The 16,073-nt window shown below is 36.8% G+C and overlaps 2 protein-coding genes across 10 annotated transcripts; both read left to right on the plus strand.

The window, feature by feature from the left end:
- The first annotated feature begins 300 nt into the window (after positions 1–300).
- On the plus strand, positions 301–8,660 carry LOC122073845 (serine hydroxymethyltransferase, mitochondrial). Its single transcript, XM_042638508.1, has 16 exons — positions 301–461; positions 603–653; positions 841–927; positions 1,070–1,191; positions 1,384–1,460; positions 1,685–1,809; positions 2,988–3,080; positions 5,237–5,329; positions 5,431–5,628; positions 5,802–5,906; positions 6,533–6,598; positions 6,912–6,989; positions 7,249–7,360; positions 7,451–7,561; positions 7,716–7,882; positions 8,421–8,660. The coding sequence occupies exons 1-15, from the start codon at positions 372–374 to the stop codon at positions 7,862–7,864; spliced, it is 1,557 nt and encodes a 518-aa protein (XP_042494442.1). The 5' UTR covers positions 301–371; the 3' UTR covers positions 7,865–7,882; positions 8,421–8,660.
- A 2,015-nt stretch (positions 8,661–10,675) lies between these two features.
- LOC122073036 (protein BRICK 1) lies at positions 10,676–13,113 on the plus strand. 9 transcript variants are annotated; one of them, XM_042637524.1, is made up of 5 exons: positions 10,685–10,823; positions 10,894–10,952; positions 11,050–11,197; positions 12,326–12,406; positions 12,779–13,113. In XM_042637524.1, exons 3-5 carry the CDS (start codon positions 11,065–11,067, stop codon positions 12,898–12,900), a joined length of 336 nt encoding a protein of 111 aa, XP_042493458.1. In that variant the 5' UTR covers positions 10,685–10,823; positions 10,894–10,952; positions 11,050–11,064; the 3' UTR covers positions 12,901–13,113. The 9 variants fall into 9 exon arrangements, with proteins under 9 accessions (XP_042493460.1, XP_042493458.1, XP_042493462.1 ...); XM_042637528.1 differs by having other exon boundaries at positions 10,706–10,823; positions 10,894–10,915; XM_042637525.1 differs by having other exon boundaries at positions 10,712–10,819.
- Positions 13,114–16,073: the final 2,960 nt, after the last annotated feature.

A 16,073-nucleotide genomic window follows, 5' to 3' on the forward strand; every position in this document is an offset into this window, starting at 1 on the left:
CCTTAGTCCATCATTGTTTGAGAATGACTGATTATGAGTTTGAGTTGATATACCCTACTATTGCTTTTTAGGCCTATACAAATACTGCTTACCGTATGGGGCTTGGCAATAATCACTACTGGAGTACCCTTAACTTTTTTACTACCCTTTCTTAATAAATAAAAAAAATTAAAAAATTACCTTCTAGTTTTGACTTATAACGGAATGTTACAACAAAAAAGTTTACCACTTTTGTTCTGTCTTTTTTTTTTTTTTTTTTTTTCCCCGAATATTTAAAAAACAGCCACCACCCAACTAGAAAAGAACCGAGCGATAAAAGCGACAAAGAAGCGAGAGAGGGGGAGATAGAGTTGCAGCGAAGAACGTGAGAGATGGCAATGGCAATAGCGCTCCGCAGGCTCTCCTCTTCCGTAAGGAAACCGATTCCTCTTCCCTTTCGTGGAGGATCCATCTACTACATGGTCTGTGTTTTTTCCCATCCTTTCTGCTCTTCTTTCTTATTGTTAATAGGATTACTCAAACCAATTAATCGATGTTCTGTTACCAGAACTAGTGATTTTGATTCGAATATAATCCCTGCTTTAATTTCTTACATGTTTCAGTCTTCTTTGCCGAATGAAGCCGTTTACGATAAGGAGAAATCTCGTGTTACGGTTAGCCATTTATTTCCCTGCTGGTTTAATTTGTTTCCATTAATTTGAACTCATAAATGTAGTTCTTCCCCTGGAACGATCCGTGATTCTTCTAAGTTTCTTATTGGGTTCTGTTTATGTGCTTTGATCTGACTTTGTTTCAATTTGAACTCTCACTTGGTTTAAAAAAAAAAACACTTGATTCCAGTGGACAAATCAGTTGAATGCTCCGCTGGAGGTTATCGATCCAGAGATTGCCGATATTATCGAGCTTGAGAAAGCAAGGCAATGGAAGGTATTCTTTTTCCAAATTTATTTTCTATCATTAGGTCGATTGTACACCCAGTTTTTTCGAACTGTTCCTCGTATCTTAGAAAGTTTCTCATGTGTGAATATGTGTCGCATTTTCTGATTGGTAATTCTGGTATTTTTTCAAGGGACTTGAACTCATACCTTCGGAGAATTTCACTTCTGTCTCTGTGATGGAAGCAGTTGGGTCCATCATGACCAATAAATACAGTGAAGGATATCCCGGTGCCAGATATTATGGAGGAAACGAGTACGGGATGTTCCTACTTCCCTCCTTTTATAGTTATTTTTGACACTTCCTGGATGAATTTGAGTTGTTCATACTATATTATCTGGTCTCAGTGATGTCTTTTTTATATCCACGATGTTTATCGTCTAGTTTATCCTTCAAGTTGGTATTTTCTGGTTATGATATAAATAAATGGGATATACAACCTTTTAGGTACATTGACATGGCGGAGAATTTGTGTCAGAAGCGTGCTTTGGAAGCTTTCGGGTTGGATCCTGCAAAATGGGGAGGTAAATGACCATAATGCGTATATTTAAGTAGAGCTGATGCTTCAGGTGATCCAACTCAGCCTCAATCATATTATTTAAATGATGTATAGTGTGATATTTAATCGTATTATATCATAAAGAGTTGAATACAAGCACTTGCAAGCATTACTACATAAAATTTTGGTTTACCTTAAATCATCCTCTCTCCCTCTCCAGTGAAAGTTTCACTTGCTTGTTTCTTTCAGTGAATGTTCAACCATTGTCAGGCTCACCTTCTAATTTTCAAGTTTACACTGCACTTTTGAAACCTCACGAGAGAATCATGGCACTTGATCTTCCTCATGGTGGGCATCTGTCACATGGTTATCAGGTTCTTACTACTTCCCTTCAGTTAAACTTTCTTGCAGCTAAATTTAGTGGAAATGTTCTGGTTCCTTGTGACTTCTGAAGAGAGGTATTCATCTAGTACCTGCCATCTCCTAATGTTTACTGTTCGTGGAATACATCATCCATCTTCTCAAAGCCCCTAATACTTATGATGTTTCTTCAACTTATTCAGCCTAGAAGCTCTGTATATCGTATATGATTTCTCTGATATTCTCCCCTTTTTTTCTCGATATATTACATCTTTCATATCAAGAATGGAATAGTGCAAAAAATGAAAAAAAAAACCATAAATTGTGTTTGCACCTGGTGTGGACCCCCCCCCCCCTTTTTTTTGTTTAATTTGTGCTGAAAATGGATAAGTTATGAAAATGTGACCAAATGACCTGAAAAAGGGGTGAAAAAGAGCAAATACATCCTTTCTTCAGCCCTTTGGTTTGATATTCTATACTAAATTTTCAAATTCTTTTATCCTAATTATGGCAACTTTCCTTTCAAATCATGGAAGCTTGAAATTTTGTATCCCTGTGATGTGGGGCTAATAGGTTATTATAAGAAGAAGGGAAAAAATTTATATCCTTGTAACCTAACATGCTGTTAAAGATCAAATTGTTGCATTGTCTTCAACTCACTAATGTGATCCACACTTTTGAAGGGGCATCTGAAATGTGCACTTCCAGCAGAATGTTGAAAATATATATTTATTTCTTAAGCTTTTAAATCATGTACATATAGTTTAGATGCTCCTGCATTATCCTTTTTTGTTCCCTGGAAAAGAAAAGCTTCATTATATGGAATAATGGAAAGCAATCAATAAACTCTCTCATCAGGCCTCTTATTAGTATTTGGAATATTTTTAAGCTTATGTTCTTGATGAAATTAAGAATAAGAACTACTAAATGACTATGAATCATTAAGAGTTGGTTATCTTTTCTTTTGTTGCTTGAAGAGAATTCAGTCTTTGAATTAGGAAACTGTTTCCAGGATTTGTTGCTCTTTCGGGGGTGGGGATAGATATGTGTGTGTGTGTGTGTGTGTGTGTGTGTGTGTGTCCCTGTGTGGTGTGTGCACAGAAGTAGTTAGTCTTGTTTATGGAAACACTATTTGCTATCTAAGTTATGATTTGTGGTGTATGGGATTCATCATTTGTTTTGCATTCTGCAGACTGATACCAAGAAGATATCTGCTGTGTCTATATTTTTTGAGACGATGCCATATAGATTGAATGAAAGCACGGGGTACATTGACTATGAACAGGTACCTTGTTTTTTCGCTGTTGCATTTGGCTCTTTGGCCTTTTTGTTTTTTATTAATTTCCAAACAAGGTACCTTCTGATGTTATGTTATTGTTCATGGCAAATGAGGTCATATTGGTTCTACAGTAGTTCAAATCTAGAAGCAAAAGAATCATCTAGGGAAGGGAGTGAAGTCAAGCAGAGGTGGCATGTGGCAGTTGTAGCTCTGTTTACTCAAACTGCTGGAAGGGCCATTTGGAATACCCTCTACCTTAAAATGCTGGATGGGCAGGCTGTCTTCCCAATCTTAGCAAGGCAGCCCACCATTTTTCAGCCATGACGATGGTTGATTTTTCCATTCTGACTGTTTTGAGTGATTTTGGATTGGCCAGATTAAATTTCGTGTCCCACCTCAATTGTGGACTGCTTTACCTATATATTGGAGTTTCCCTTTGTATTATTAACCATCAAACTCTTTTTGAAAATATTATTGTTCAGCCATTTTTAAAAGCTTTACTCCATGACGTGGAAAGTCCTTTTGGACTGAAATTTGAATGTAGGGAGGGCTGGGCATAGCGGCTCTGCAAGGTACTTAAGTACCACCTAAGCTGCAGCATGACAGATATGATGCCTATCATGCCAATATTGGCAAGGTGGTCCCACCTACCCTCTTTGTCGGATGGGTTTGCTAGTAAGGAAATGTAGCTGATCAGGGACTCTTCCATATCATTGTGTAAGAGCACTAAAAGGACTCATATGCTGGCTGTATCTCTCTCCATTGCTGCTGTAAATTTCAAATATATAGGCCCTACAATTTGCATGGAAAATTCAGCTCTTCTTTTTGGCCATTCATTTAATCAGAATTTTGAATTTTAATGGATGAAACAATGAGTAGAAAATGTCTAATTCATATACAATCCTCCAATGAAATTTTGGATTTTTCTTTAACAGTTTGCCAGGCACTTGGTCACTAGAAATGGAGCCAATTAGCCAAGTAATCATCAGCTTTCAATGTGACCCACCTCAAATAGCTAATAATGACTTTAAAGATGGAAGTGTGAAACGCATTTTCAGATATCTGGGATCAACCATAAATAAAGGTGTCATAGAGGGTGATGTTTCACAAAGAATTAAAGTGGGATGGATGAAGTGGAGAGGTGTGTCCAAAGTATTGTGTGACCAGAGTATCCCTTTGAAGCTTAAGGGAAAGTTCTATAGGACTGTTATGTGACCCACTATAAGGTGGATTGTTGGGCAGTTAAGAAGTGTCATATAAAGAAGTTGTGTAGCTGAGAGGAGGATGTTAAGATGGATCTTCGGCAAAACTATGAGTGATAAAGTAAGGAATGAGCATTTTAGAGTTGATTTGGGAGTTGCCGATCAATGATAAGCTCTGCAAAAATTGTTTGAGGTGGTATGGCCATTTCAAAGGAGGCCCGAGGACGCCCCAGTGATCTGATTCAGGTTGAAGGAGCTAAAAGAGCTAGGGACATGCATAGTCTCGGTCTTGTCCTAATTATGACCTTGGACAGAGCCTATTGGAGGGCAAGGATCCATTTAGCTGAGAGTCTCCTGACTTGATTAGTTGTGCCCCTTTCCTCTTATTCTAATCTTTCTACTCTCATATTTTCATCTCTTCATTCCCCCTTTTCTGTTTGGACTTCTTTTCTCCCCACGTTGTTTTGTATGGATCCATGTAGCCGACCCCATTAAGTTTAGGATAAGGCTGAGTTTGTTGTTTTTGTTGTTGGCCTCTAGATGGAAACAGGAACAACACTTGTCTCCCATGCCTCGCACAGAAATAAATAAAGGTAGACCCAAGTGGTAAAGCATGGCCTTGAACTGGATTATATATGTGATACACCTAACAGGCAGGTTCATGAATCACTAACTGACAAAGGGATTCCAGCATCTGAACATGGTTCAAAGTGATTTTGTCTTCCTCCTGCTTTATGCTTAGAAACTTTAATCTACTTTTTAATTATGATAAATCTAGGCTCCCATAAAATTTGTGCATGAAAAAATTGATAAAAAAGCTGATTTGTATACATCATGGATTGGTTGGTTGGTTGGTTGGTTTCTGTCATGCCTCATCATTTGGTATAAATTAAATTATTTTCTGATATTTATTCTCACAGTCTTTATATATAAAGAGTTCACTTGCTTTGAGAATGACAGATGGAGAAGAGTGCTGCTCTCTTCAGGCCCAAATTAATAGTTGCTGGTGCTAGTGCTTATGCACGCCTTTATGACTATGCATATATGCGCAAGGTATATGCTTACACGAATCCTGATTTGTGCAATATAATCATCTATGTGAGATTTAATCAACAGTTCAGAAAATCTGAGTGCGATTTTCATGGTTTTGACAGGTCTGTAATAAGCAGAAAGCTATTTTGTTAGCAGATATGGCACATATTAGTGGATTAGTTGCAGCTGGTGTCATCCCATCACCTTTTGAATATGCAGACATAGTGACAACTACAACACACAAATCACTACGTGGGCCACGTGGAGCCATGATCTTCTTCAGAAAGGGAGTGAAGGAGATCAACAAACAAGGCCAAGAGGTGAGTTGTTATGAAAGGCGACTTTATTTTAGCTTCTGTACGCTGCTTTTCCAGCACAGTTCTTTTGGGCTACATTTGGTGATCTGTTTGGGCATTTCTATTAGTTCTAAAGTTGAGCTTGTAATGTTTGAAATATCTGAAGCTAAAGCTACTTAGTTCTTTTGCATCCAAAGGTCTTTTATGATTATGAAGACAAGATCAATCAGGCCGTCTTTCCAGGGCTTCAAGGTGGTCCTCACAATCATACAATTACGGGGTTAGCGGTTGCATTGAAACAGGTCTGCATTCTTGTGGATAATTTTTTTACTTCTTTACGAGATGCTTGTTTGAGGATGAGTGGATATGTAACTTGTGCGCTATTTCTTCATTTACTATTTGTAGTTCCGTTCTCTTTTTGGTTTACCTAAACCAGGAACATTCTCTACACCATCATACATGAGATCTGCACTTTATATGCACAATCACTTGTCAATTTTTTGGAACTTTAATAGATGTGTCTGTGGTCCATCATAAGTGTCTTACATTGCAACTTTCTAAACTGGGAGCATATTTGTTATGTGGTTTAAACTTTTACCCCTTTTTTTTTTTTTGAGAAAAACTTGTTTTAGGGATTATATTGTATGAGAAGGTCTTCGAACAACCTCATGGATATGACACATAGTAGATCCATTTAACCTGCATTTTTATCATCCAAATTTTACACTTCACTGCTCCCTCTCTCTCTCTCTCTCTCGGGTGTGGAATTTGTGCCCAGAAAAAGATATCTGATTTAATTAAGTCATAAAACTTTTAACTGCCGAACTGTGTCCCATTAACTCTAAATAGACTGAGCACCTTTTTATATATGAACTTGGTCCGCCCACGAGAGGTCTCCTGCATTCAATTGACAGTTATGTAATTGCAGGCTACAACTCCAGAGTACAAAGCCTACCAAGAGCAGGTTCTCAGTAATTGCTCAAGATTTGCCCAGGTATAACCTGTGTAAAAGTTTCTACTAGTATTTAAGTGAAGTTTTCTTTTGCATGGTTGTTTCTCTTCTTCCCACATTTTACGACTTCCTTTTTTTCTTTTTTCCCGGAAGAGGAAAGTTTTCTTTAGTAGCCTCGATGTGTTTAGCATCTTTGGCACTAATAGGAAAAGATGGGATTTGATCCTAGGTCTGTGAACTACCAACCTTCTGAGCATGGGACATTTTATGACTGTTACTTGGTGTTATTTCTTAGTGTGGGATCGTGTGAGTTTCTGCTGGGAATTTTGACTTTTGAAGCTAACTCATTTTGCAGAGTTTGATTGAGAGGGGCTATGATATTGTTTCTGGTGGAACTGACAATCATTTGGTCTTGGTGAATCTTAAAAATAGGGTAAAATAATTTTTTCCTTTTTTCATTGTTAGACTCTGCTTCAGATGTTTCTGTGAAAATTTCAAGAAAATTTCAATTCCTTTGATGATTAGTGCACATCAGTTTAATCCTCATGAATTTACTCGAACCTTTAAGCTACTCAACCATGATTCTTGGAATTCGAGCCCACTAGAGAAATGCTTGCTGTTAGTTTGTGGTTTTTAGCATGATAATAGGATATGAATAACTAGAACCATTCCTTCAAACTTTTGGTCTGCAGGGTATTGATGGTTCCAGAGTTGAAAAGGTTATGGAATTGGTTCACATTGCAGCCAACAAGAATACTGTTCCTGGGGATGTGTCTGCCATGGTCCCTGGTGGAATCCGGATGGGTAAAGCCTCTTCTTCCATCAGTTTCACCCACTTCTATTTATAAACATGACCTGTTTAGCTTGAATGGTCTTCTGTCTTTGGTAATTCAGGAACCCCAGCACTTACATCAAGAGGATTTGTTGAAGAGGATTTTGCTAAAGTAGCTGAGTATTTTGACAGTGCTGTGAAATTGGCATTGAAGATTAAGTCTGAAACAAAAGGTTGATAATTCTGTTGCATATTTTAATATCTCTGTACATGACTGGTCTTTCTCATACATGTTTCACCTGCATGACACACGTTGTATGTGTGGGTGGTTGAATTTCCTTAGACAAGGGCACAAGGTACATCATATTGTGGGTTTTCATATATCAGGGACTAAGGTGAAGGACTTCATGGCTACAATCCAGACCCGTGATGATATCCAATCTGAAATTTCGAAGCTCCGCCACGATGTTGAGGAATATGCGAAACAATTCCCCACAATTGGGTTTGAAAAAGAAACAATGAAGTACAAAGACTGAGGGAACAGATTCTATGAGGTATGTGAATCCTTGTAATTGGTCATGGAAATTTTTTTTTCTCTCTTTTTTTGTTTTTTTGTTTTTTTTTTTTTGGGGGGGGGGTGGGGGAGAGGGTGTGAGGGATAGATATGGGGGTTTTCCTTCAATTAGTTAACATGTAAAGTCACAAGTACATGAACACTGGACACAGACCTTTTGTGCTTTTATCAGTTGTAAGTGATCTTTCTGAATTTTCACCAAAAGAAAAAAGTTCTTTCTGAATGTCTGTCATACCGTCACTCATACCTCTAATTTTCACAAGTGAGGGTCTAATCCTGGTTTTTTTTTATGGAGGCACCAACTTTCTTTTTGAGGATAATAAAGGCGGTACTTGGGAAATAATCTCAGGCTTGTCCACCTTTTTTTTTTTTTTTTTTTTTTATTTCCATTAAGGATGCTGCTATATTGGAAAAAGACTGTATTGGCATATGTTTATATGAAATCATAAAGAAGATTCAGAATCCTAGTTATATAGAATCCCTCCTTTTCTCACTGTATGTCGTTCCTTTTTCTGCAGAAAATTAAACTGGCAGTGGAAACTGTAATTCAAAGACCTCTTGAAGTAGTAAAAGCAGTTGAGAGAGACAAGTCTTCTTGTGGGATATGGTTATGTTGATGGAAGACTGCAGAGCTTGCAGCTATAATATCATGCAGAATTTTGTTGAGATTTTCTTAATGGAATTGTGTACATATTCACTAATTCTCTGCAATATAAACTGGCCTTTATATGAAGTAAATCTAATATGATTCTGGATTACTTGGGAGAAAGGTTTCAGAAACAGAAAAGAAGCAGGATAATAATCTGAAGGAAGTTTCAAATTTCAGGAGAAATCTGGTAGAATCAAATCAAAGAATCTAATGTGCAAAACCCTGATCGAATGCTGTATTTTTGGGACGGAATAAGATGCTAAATTCTTTGGACAATCCAATGGTTGGATGTTAAGTTATTGCAGATTCCTAGTGAGAATAGGAAATCTCAGAAACAGAACAATTGATGGGTAATTTAAGAAGACTGAAATCAGAAAATAATCAGAACTTAGATCAGAATTCAGGAATAGAAACTGCAGGTTTCAGATAATGATTAGGATTCACAGAAACATGCAGTAAGATTAAATTTTGAACTCAGAAATCAGTTAAGAAGCTCAACTGATTGTAAGATCTGAAGTCAGAATTGTAGATCAAAAGTTCTGAGAAAACCTACTTGGGGTAGGAAAAACAGAATTTAACAGAAAACCCACCCTTGATTTCAGCAATAAAAAACAATCTATTTAGAAACACAAAAACCTATTGTTATGTGATCCAGAACAAAAACCAAAAGGGGCGCAGGTACTTGGATTTTGAGTGGAGAAATAAGAAGATAAAGAGTAGATATGATTTTGCAATCGCTACCGGAAAAGACCTGTTAAATCACCATGATAATTAGGAAGCAGAAAGCCAATACTAATAGTGCACGAGGCGGCAACCTATTTCATAGATATGCTGTTTCTGATTCAAACCCATGACAATTAGGTTGAAATGGAATAACCTTACCGTAGCGCTGGATTCCACTATCATATAAAGCTTATATTATTTAACTCATAAAATCGTCATTGACAGTGAAGCCTTAACTAAGGAAAGACAAATCAGAAATACAGTAGGAAATCCTCCTTTATTGTAAGGCTGATTTGGAGATTCCCTTTGCTGATTAGGACACTTAATAAAGAGAACAACATAAAGGACTCAATTGTACTCGGCAAAAGCAAATGACTTTACACACACAGCAGTGTTTAGAAAGAACCAAGGGAAGATTCAACTACAAAAAAACAAACGAATGTTTAGTGCTGGCAGCCTTGCCTTAAAAGCTTTCTGTTCATAATTGATCAACCATAAAAAAAATGGTAAAGAAAGTTAAGTGGATGGGCACTTCAACCTCTGATCCTTCGTTCAGGCCATGTTCGGAAGTTAAGAGAAAAATAAAAAATTTTAAAAATGAAGTGAGAGAATTATATACATAAATTACTCAATATTGTCATCATCATTTTTGTCTTAATATATTTTTCTTTTCTAATTTTATAAAAAAGTAATTTCAGAATTTTGTGGCTAAGTCAGGACCACTAACTTATTACCGTCGGATGCCAATAATTTATTGTTAAGTCCCATTAATTTTTCCCATCCACAACTGAGTTGTAAAGAAACCTGATAATTCTTTTTTTATTTTTTATTTTTTATTTTTTATTTTTTTTTTATTGTAAGGTAAGAGATAATAATGATATACAAGAATAATTTCTGCATCAAATCACCCCTTGAGGAAATTCTTTCTCCACCATGGTTCCTTTGATCAAAAATTTTCTCCATTTTACCTTATCTAGAAGACCTCACACATAGTATCTTTCGTATTCATAGATATTTTCCTTTTGGGGAAAGGGATATACTTGTGTCGACGGTGTGTAATAGAATCCCTAAATTTAATCAATGGGGGCTCATTCTTTTGGAAAGAGAAATGATCTATATGTCTCTCATGTATGATGAAATCTTCACACCTCAACTAAGGATATGATTTCTCTCCAACGACTTGGGCATCCAACTTTCCTTCAATAACTTTCAATCCCAAGACCTCCTCCCTTGAGCGTTAGAAAAACGCTAACTCTTCAAATCAAAGTTGCCATCATTAAGTTAAATTAGTTATTGGAAAAAATGTCTTGGCAAAAAGATTATTTTTCTTCTTATATGACTGGAGTACGGACAGTAATATCAATAAGAAACTACAGTTTTTTTCTTTTGGTGGAAAATTAGAAATTACAGTAACAGTAACAATAACACCAACCAAAACTTGTATAAGCCCTCTTTTAAGTTTATTCTTCTTCTCCGTTTGCTCTCTCTCTCTCTCTCTCTGATGCTCTCTCGCAGGGGATGAAAGCTACAATCAGATCTCGAATTGTTGGTACAGGAATTCCTTTTCGACTTCCTCCATTTCTGATTTCATTCTGTTGACCCCTTGGCTTGTGTTTTAGGGTTTCAGAAGTAATTTTCGAGGTCTGAGCTTCTCTAGAGTAGCCTTTATTGTTAACTGGTGATCTGCGTTACCTTTGTGAACTCTTATGGAATTTGAAGTTAAGCTTCTTCAAAAAAAATTCTCCCTGTTTGACTTTTGAACGTTTTCTGGATAGTTTCTGGATTTAGAAATGGCGAGAGCAGGAGGAATCACAAATGCTGTTAACGTTGGAATTGCAGTACAAGCAGATTGGGAGAATCGGGAGTTCATCTCTCACATATCCCTCAATGTTCGTCGTCTCTTTGAATTCCTCATTCAATTTGGTACCCAATTTTACCCCTTTCTAATGCTATTTGCTCTCTCCTTTAATAAGTGAATTGTATTCCCTATGCTTCTATTGTTATTGGATGCCATTACTTGTTCGATTAATAATCAAAGATTCAAGATAGGGGCTTCTTTCAAAACCTGAGAAACCAGAAAAGAAAGAAAATGTGATCTTGATAATGTTGTAGGGCTCTCAACTTTTGGTGCTCAAAGAATTTGTGTGCCTTAACCTCCAGAAAAAAATGGGCAAAGAAAACAAATTTGGCGTTCTCAGTGGTTGTGGAGGCAACGAGTGGTTTAGGATTGGTGCACTTCGTGTCTTTTTTTTTCGAAAGTTATATACTCCTTTTGCAGAAAGCTGCATCTCAAACTTCATCGAAAACGACTATCATACATAATAATGTCAAAAAAAAAATTATAGTCTGGTTGTGCCGCAGGGAGGGGTGATTGTTCACCAAATGGATATGTAGAAAATAGTCTAGATTGGCAACTTTTTAAATTTCAGAGTCTGATTCATCCATATACCTTCCCATCTCTTGTAGAATTTCCTTGTATTCCATTTCCTTTTAGTGAAGTTTTTTTTTTTACTGCATTCTCGAAGCCTTATTTTGCATTTGGTCGAATTCTGTTTTGGCTGAAATTTGACCCATGAACATGGACTTTAGGTTCTACCTGCCCACAAAATTCCAGCTGTATCCAATCTGCCACGTGGCAGCGGATATTTGTGCCAGTCTAGAGATAGTCTCTAGAGCTTCCAGACTAGAAAAACTACTCCCATTATCATAATTGTTTCTGAGGTTTTATGCCTGAGGACAATGATTCCAAATATCTTAATCGGTGGAGGTCCCAAAGGTTTGTATCTAAGAGTAGAAATAAATGAAAAATAAAAGAAATTTCTCATTTGCTGTTCCTTGCATTAGATTTGCAGTTTACATTTATAGAGTTGCCATAAGTCTTCTACTATTTAAATGGTTATGAAAGTATTGCTCTAGGTTCTCTTCCATATCTTATTATCTGTTCTTAGGTTTTCCTCTTGTCTAGAGAGTTGGCCTCTGGGTTGGGGGCTTCTGCTTCTCCTTGCCTAATTTCTGTCTTAGCTATTTGCTCCGTGCCACCAAATATGTTAGGGAAGATCATCCTGGATAAGTTTAGCTCATTAGAGTGGTTCCTGCATCTATCTGGAGTTTGGAGATTCAGCCTCTGTGCAGGTACTGATTTCCTTCAGCAAATATTATGTCATTTTCACTATATTTTTTGGGAAGGGAATACACCGGTCTTAATATCATATGTTTCCCTGGCCCATATGTGGTATACATCAAATGCCGTTTTCTATTCTATGGCCATTGTTTCTACTAAGAAGCTTTGATTTTAGTTTTACTCATTTGTCAACATGACATTGTTAAATGCCTACAATTTAGCATTGACCGGTTTAGACAGAATTCCAAGGGAGGGGGAGGAGAGGAAGAGGGATACTGTTGACCATTTGCCCTCACATAACCATGCTCATACCCTCTAAATATTGTTATATTTTTTTTCCTATGGCGTTTGTTTACTGGTTTTGTTATTCTGTTGACCTTCAGAAGCTACCACTAAGAGCAAATTGGCATCTTTAAATGAGAAACTTGATACATTGGAGCGTCGTCTTGAGCTGCTTGAAGTCCAAGTTGGTACTGCATCAGCCAATCCTTCTCTTTTCACCTGATCTCTTTCCAGATGATGTTAGTATATCAACCTTTGAAAACCCTTGTGCTTGGCATGGTGAACTACCATACTGTTTCTGGTACCCAGTTTAAAGTTAATCAGTCCTCTTTATGTTTCACATTATCTCATTTTGTTTTGGGATGTATTGTAGCTGATTAGATCTTGTACTAGACTTGAAACAAGTGATATTTGATATTGTGCATCTTCAAAACCATTAATGACACTTCACCCACCAAGTTGATGGATTTGAATTGGCAAACTACACCAGTATGCCATCTAAAAGAGCATAACTCATAATTTTGAGGTGAAAATGCAGCGTCAGTATGTAAGGCAATATGGTAAAATATATATAAAGTATATACAGAAAAAAATTTGAAGGGACGAGGCTTAAGCTCTACATATTAGAGGGTGCGCTTCGGCTTTCTTTGCATGCATGGAGAGGACAGCAAGTGAGGCTGCTGCTTCAGCAATCCACATTTGCCTTTTAGCTCTTTCTTTGGGAGCTCAATTAGTGATGATTTTGTGCCTTCTAGATGTGGCTTCAGTCTTTGTATTCTCTTTTTTGTTTTTTTTTTCCCCGTATTATAGCAATCAGGCTTGGACCCAAGTGTTGAAGGTGAACCCAACTTTAGTTAATGTTCCATGTTCTCCTTCCTTTTTCCATGCTTCTACTCTTTACAGAAGCCTTACTTGAGTAGGGGCCACGTCCGCTATACATTTCTTATGTATCCATAGATGCAAGACATCAACCTCTTAGAACAAAAAATTATTCATAGCCAGTATACATTTCCTATATATCCATAATCCAAGTCTCTTACCATCTTTTGATCAAGCCCAAGTGCCAACCAAAAAAAAAGGGGAAAAAATGCTAATCTAACCAAAAATTTTAAAAGTTAAAATAAATTAGTTAATCAAGGGGGAAAATTTGTGAGGATGTTTTCTTATGTTTTTCCTCTTAGCTTGATCTTGTTGGTCTCACGTTGATACACTGATCTTAACTCGTGAGGTTATACCTTGATTTACTATGATTTCTATTTCGATTTCATGGGTTGGGTATTCCCTAACTAATGCACAACCTACACCGATAAGAAGCCCAGCATGTGCCGTCATGTGCCGTCGTGTGAAGTTTGAACGTTGTCTTGCTTTAATCTGCGAGAAGCAGCCATGAATCTTTTTGTCCTTAACTGATGCACTCCGTGGAGAGGATTTGGATCCCCTTGTCGGATGCTTTTTGTTTTCCTCTTCTAATTTAAGTTATTTACATTTACACCCAAGACGAGGGAAAAGTTTTGAGTTCAACCCTCCTCTTATACAATATGATTTTTTTTTTTAATACAATATGATCATTTTTTTCCAAATTTATTAAAGGGAGGAGGTAAGGCATGCTGTCAGCTTTCTTGGAACTAGCAGCTCATTCGATGGAAGTGCTAGGATGGGAGGGATATAAGAGACTATTCCAAAGGAATGAAGAGAGATAAACAGAGATCAAGGTATACTGACAGCATATCTAGCTTTTTTCCGTTATTAAAACTGAACTTTAGCTCCAAAAAGAAATGAGCCAGTTCTGGTTTTTGAATATATTTTCAAATACAATTCAGAAATAATTAAATTTCAACAAATTAGGATATGTGAAAAAATTAATGGAAAATTGCGTCAAAAATAGAGGAAACAATATGAGGAAAAAATCAGGCTCTATCATTGCAGGGTTAAGTTAGAGGATTCATCTCAATTAAGGTAGATCAATCAAGTAATAAAATGAAACCATGAGTGAAAATTCGGGAAAAAAAATATATGTGAAGTATCTCATTATATTCTCTTTTGAAAATATTATTGTAGAAGAAAACAAATCTCCTAGGACATCTCCATATCTGAGAGATCTTGAATCAAAGAACATAATATATACTGAATCTCTTGCAAGTAAAAGAAACATGTGATTGAAGATGGGGAGGGTGACGAGAAGAAATGTTGTGATGAGACTTGAAAGCAAGAAGTAGATCAACAAGCTTAACAGAGGATGGCTCATAAGAGAGAGAAATACCTAAGGGGGTAGCACAGTAGGTGAGCAACGAATTTGGTATGAGTGGTAAACTCGGATGTCCTAAGTTCGACTCCCACTAGGCACACATTGAGCCACTCACACGAGGGTGTTTAATGCTCTTCACTGCTTTCAGTGAAAGTTGAATGGTTCTCATTCAACCCCGGTATGACCCGGTCCATGCGGTTGTGGGGTCAGTATGAGCCCGTGGAACTAGTCAGGCCGAAGGCCTGGATACCCATCATTAGCAAAAAAAAAAAAAGAGAGAGAGATAAATTGGGACAAAGGACTTGTGACTTTGTTGTTGTCTTGGAGGTGGTATCTTTTTCTTTTTCTTTTTTCTTTTTTTTTTCTTTTTTTCTTTTTTTTTTTTTTTTTTTTGATGGAAGAAATATATTATCTATGGAACAAAGTTCCGGAAAAGTCAGAGGACAACGATTGCCAGATAAAGGGAGAGGGAGAATTAAAACAAAGAAGGGGGTACTGATTGACTACTGCCCGATAAACTAAGAGGTCCACCATTGCGTTGCCTTCACGTAGAGTTTGAGAAAAAGAGATGGAACTAAAACTTTTCACAAACTAAAGACACTTAGAGAAAATAGGAGAAATGCGCCACGGATAGGTTAATTTTCTAGATGAGCTTCGGAGATTCACTTACCACATGGAACATGATCAATGAAATTATCCTTACCTCTCATTAATAATAATAATAATAATAATAATAATAATAATAATAATAATAATAATAATAATAATAATAATTAGAGAGAGAGGGGGGTTTAGAGTAGAGACGGAGGGGTGAAGTGGACTAAGGGTTTGGGCCTTGGGGAGGGCTGAGAGATTGAAGTTATTATTATTTCTTTCTCTCTTGTTTATAGTTTTTATTTTATTGTTTTAGTTAGAAAGTCATTGAGAAAAGCTCAAATTGAGTGATTAGATTAGTGGTGTCAATTATAGGCCCAATCGAACTCGACATGTTTGTGGTCCAACCTGAATTAGCCTATTAATAAATGCTTTGGGCTTGAATAAGTAATTCACAGTGCATAATGTAAGCCGACAAGTTTACAAGCCTGACTTGACCAACATAATAACTTAACCACTTATATGATATATTCTGATTTTTTTTTTTTTTTTAGATT

Source organism: Macadamia integrifolia, chromosome 3 (genome assembly GCF_013358625.1).
Source record: "Macadamia integrifolia cultivar HAES 741 chromosome 3, SCU_Mint_v3, whole genome shotgun sequence".
NCBI lineage: Eukaryota > Viridiplantae > Streptophyta > Magnoliopsida > Proteales > Proteaceae > Macadamia > Macadamia integrifolia.

What these genes read in the sequence shown, in the direction of transcription:
- LOC122073845 (XM_042638508.1), top strand. Translation starts at nt 372, where the DNA reads ATGGCAATGGCAATAGCGCTCCGCAGGCTCTCCTCTTCCGTAAGGAAA. An exon ending in GAGGATCCATCTACTACATG is followed by an intron (nt 462 to 602) that starts GTCTGTGTTTTT and finishes TACATGTTTCAG; the next exon opens with TCTTCTTTGCCGAATGAAGC. An exon ending in TGGTGAATCTTAAAAATAGG is followed by an intron (nt 6,990 to 7,248) that starts GTAAAATAATTT and finishes TTTGGTCTGCAG; the next exon opens with GGTATTGATGGTTCCAGAGT.
- LOC122073036 (XM_042637522.1), top strand. Translation starts at nt 10,793, where the DNA reads ATGAAAGCTACAATCAGATCTCGAATT. An exon ending in CTACAATCAGATCTCGAATT is followed by an intron (nt 10,820 to 11,049) that starts GTTGGTACAGGA and finishes TTTTCTGGATAG; the next exon opens with TTTCTGGATTTAGAAATGGC. An exon ending in GAGATTCAGCCTCTGTGCAG is followed by an intron (nt 12,407 to 12,778) that starts GTACTGATTTCC and finishes GTTGACCTTCAG; the next exon opens with AAGCTACCACTAAGAGCAAA.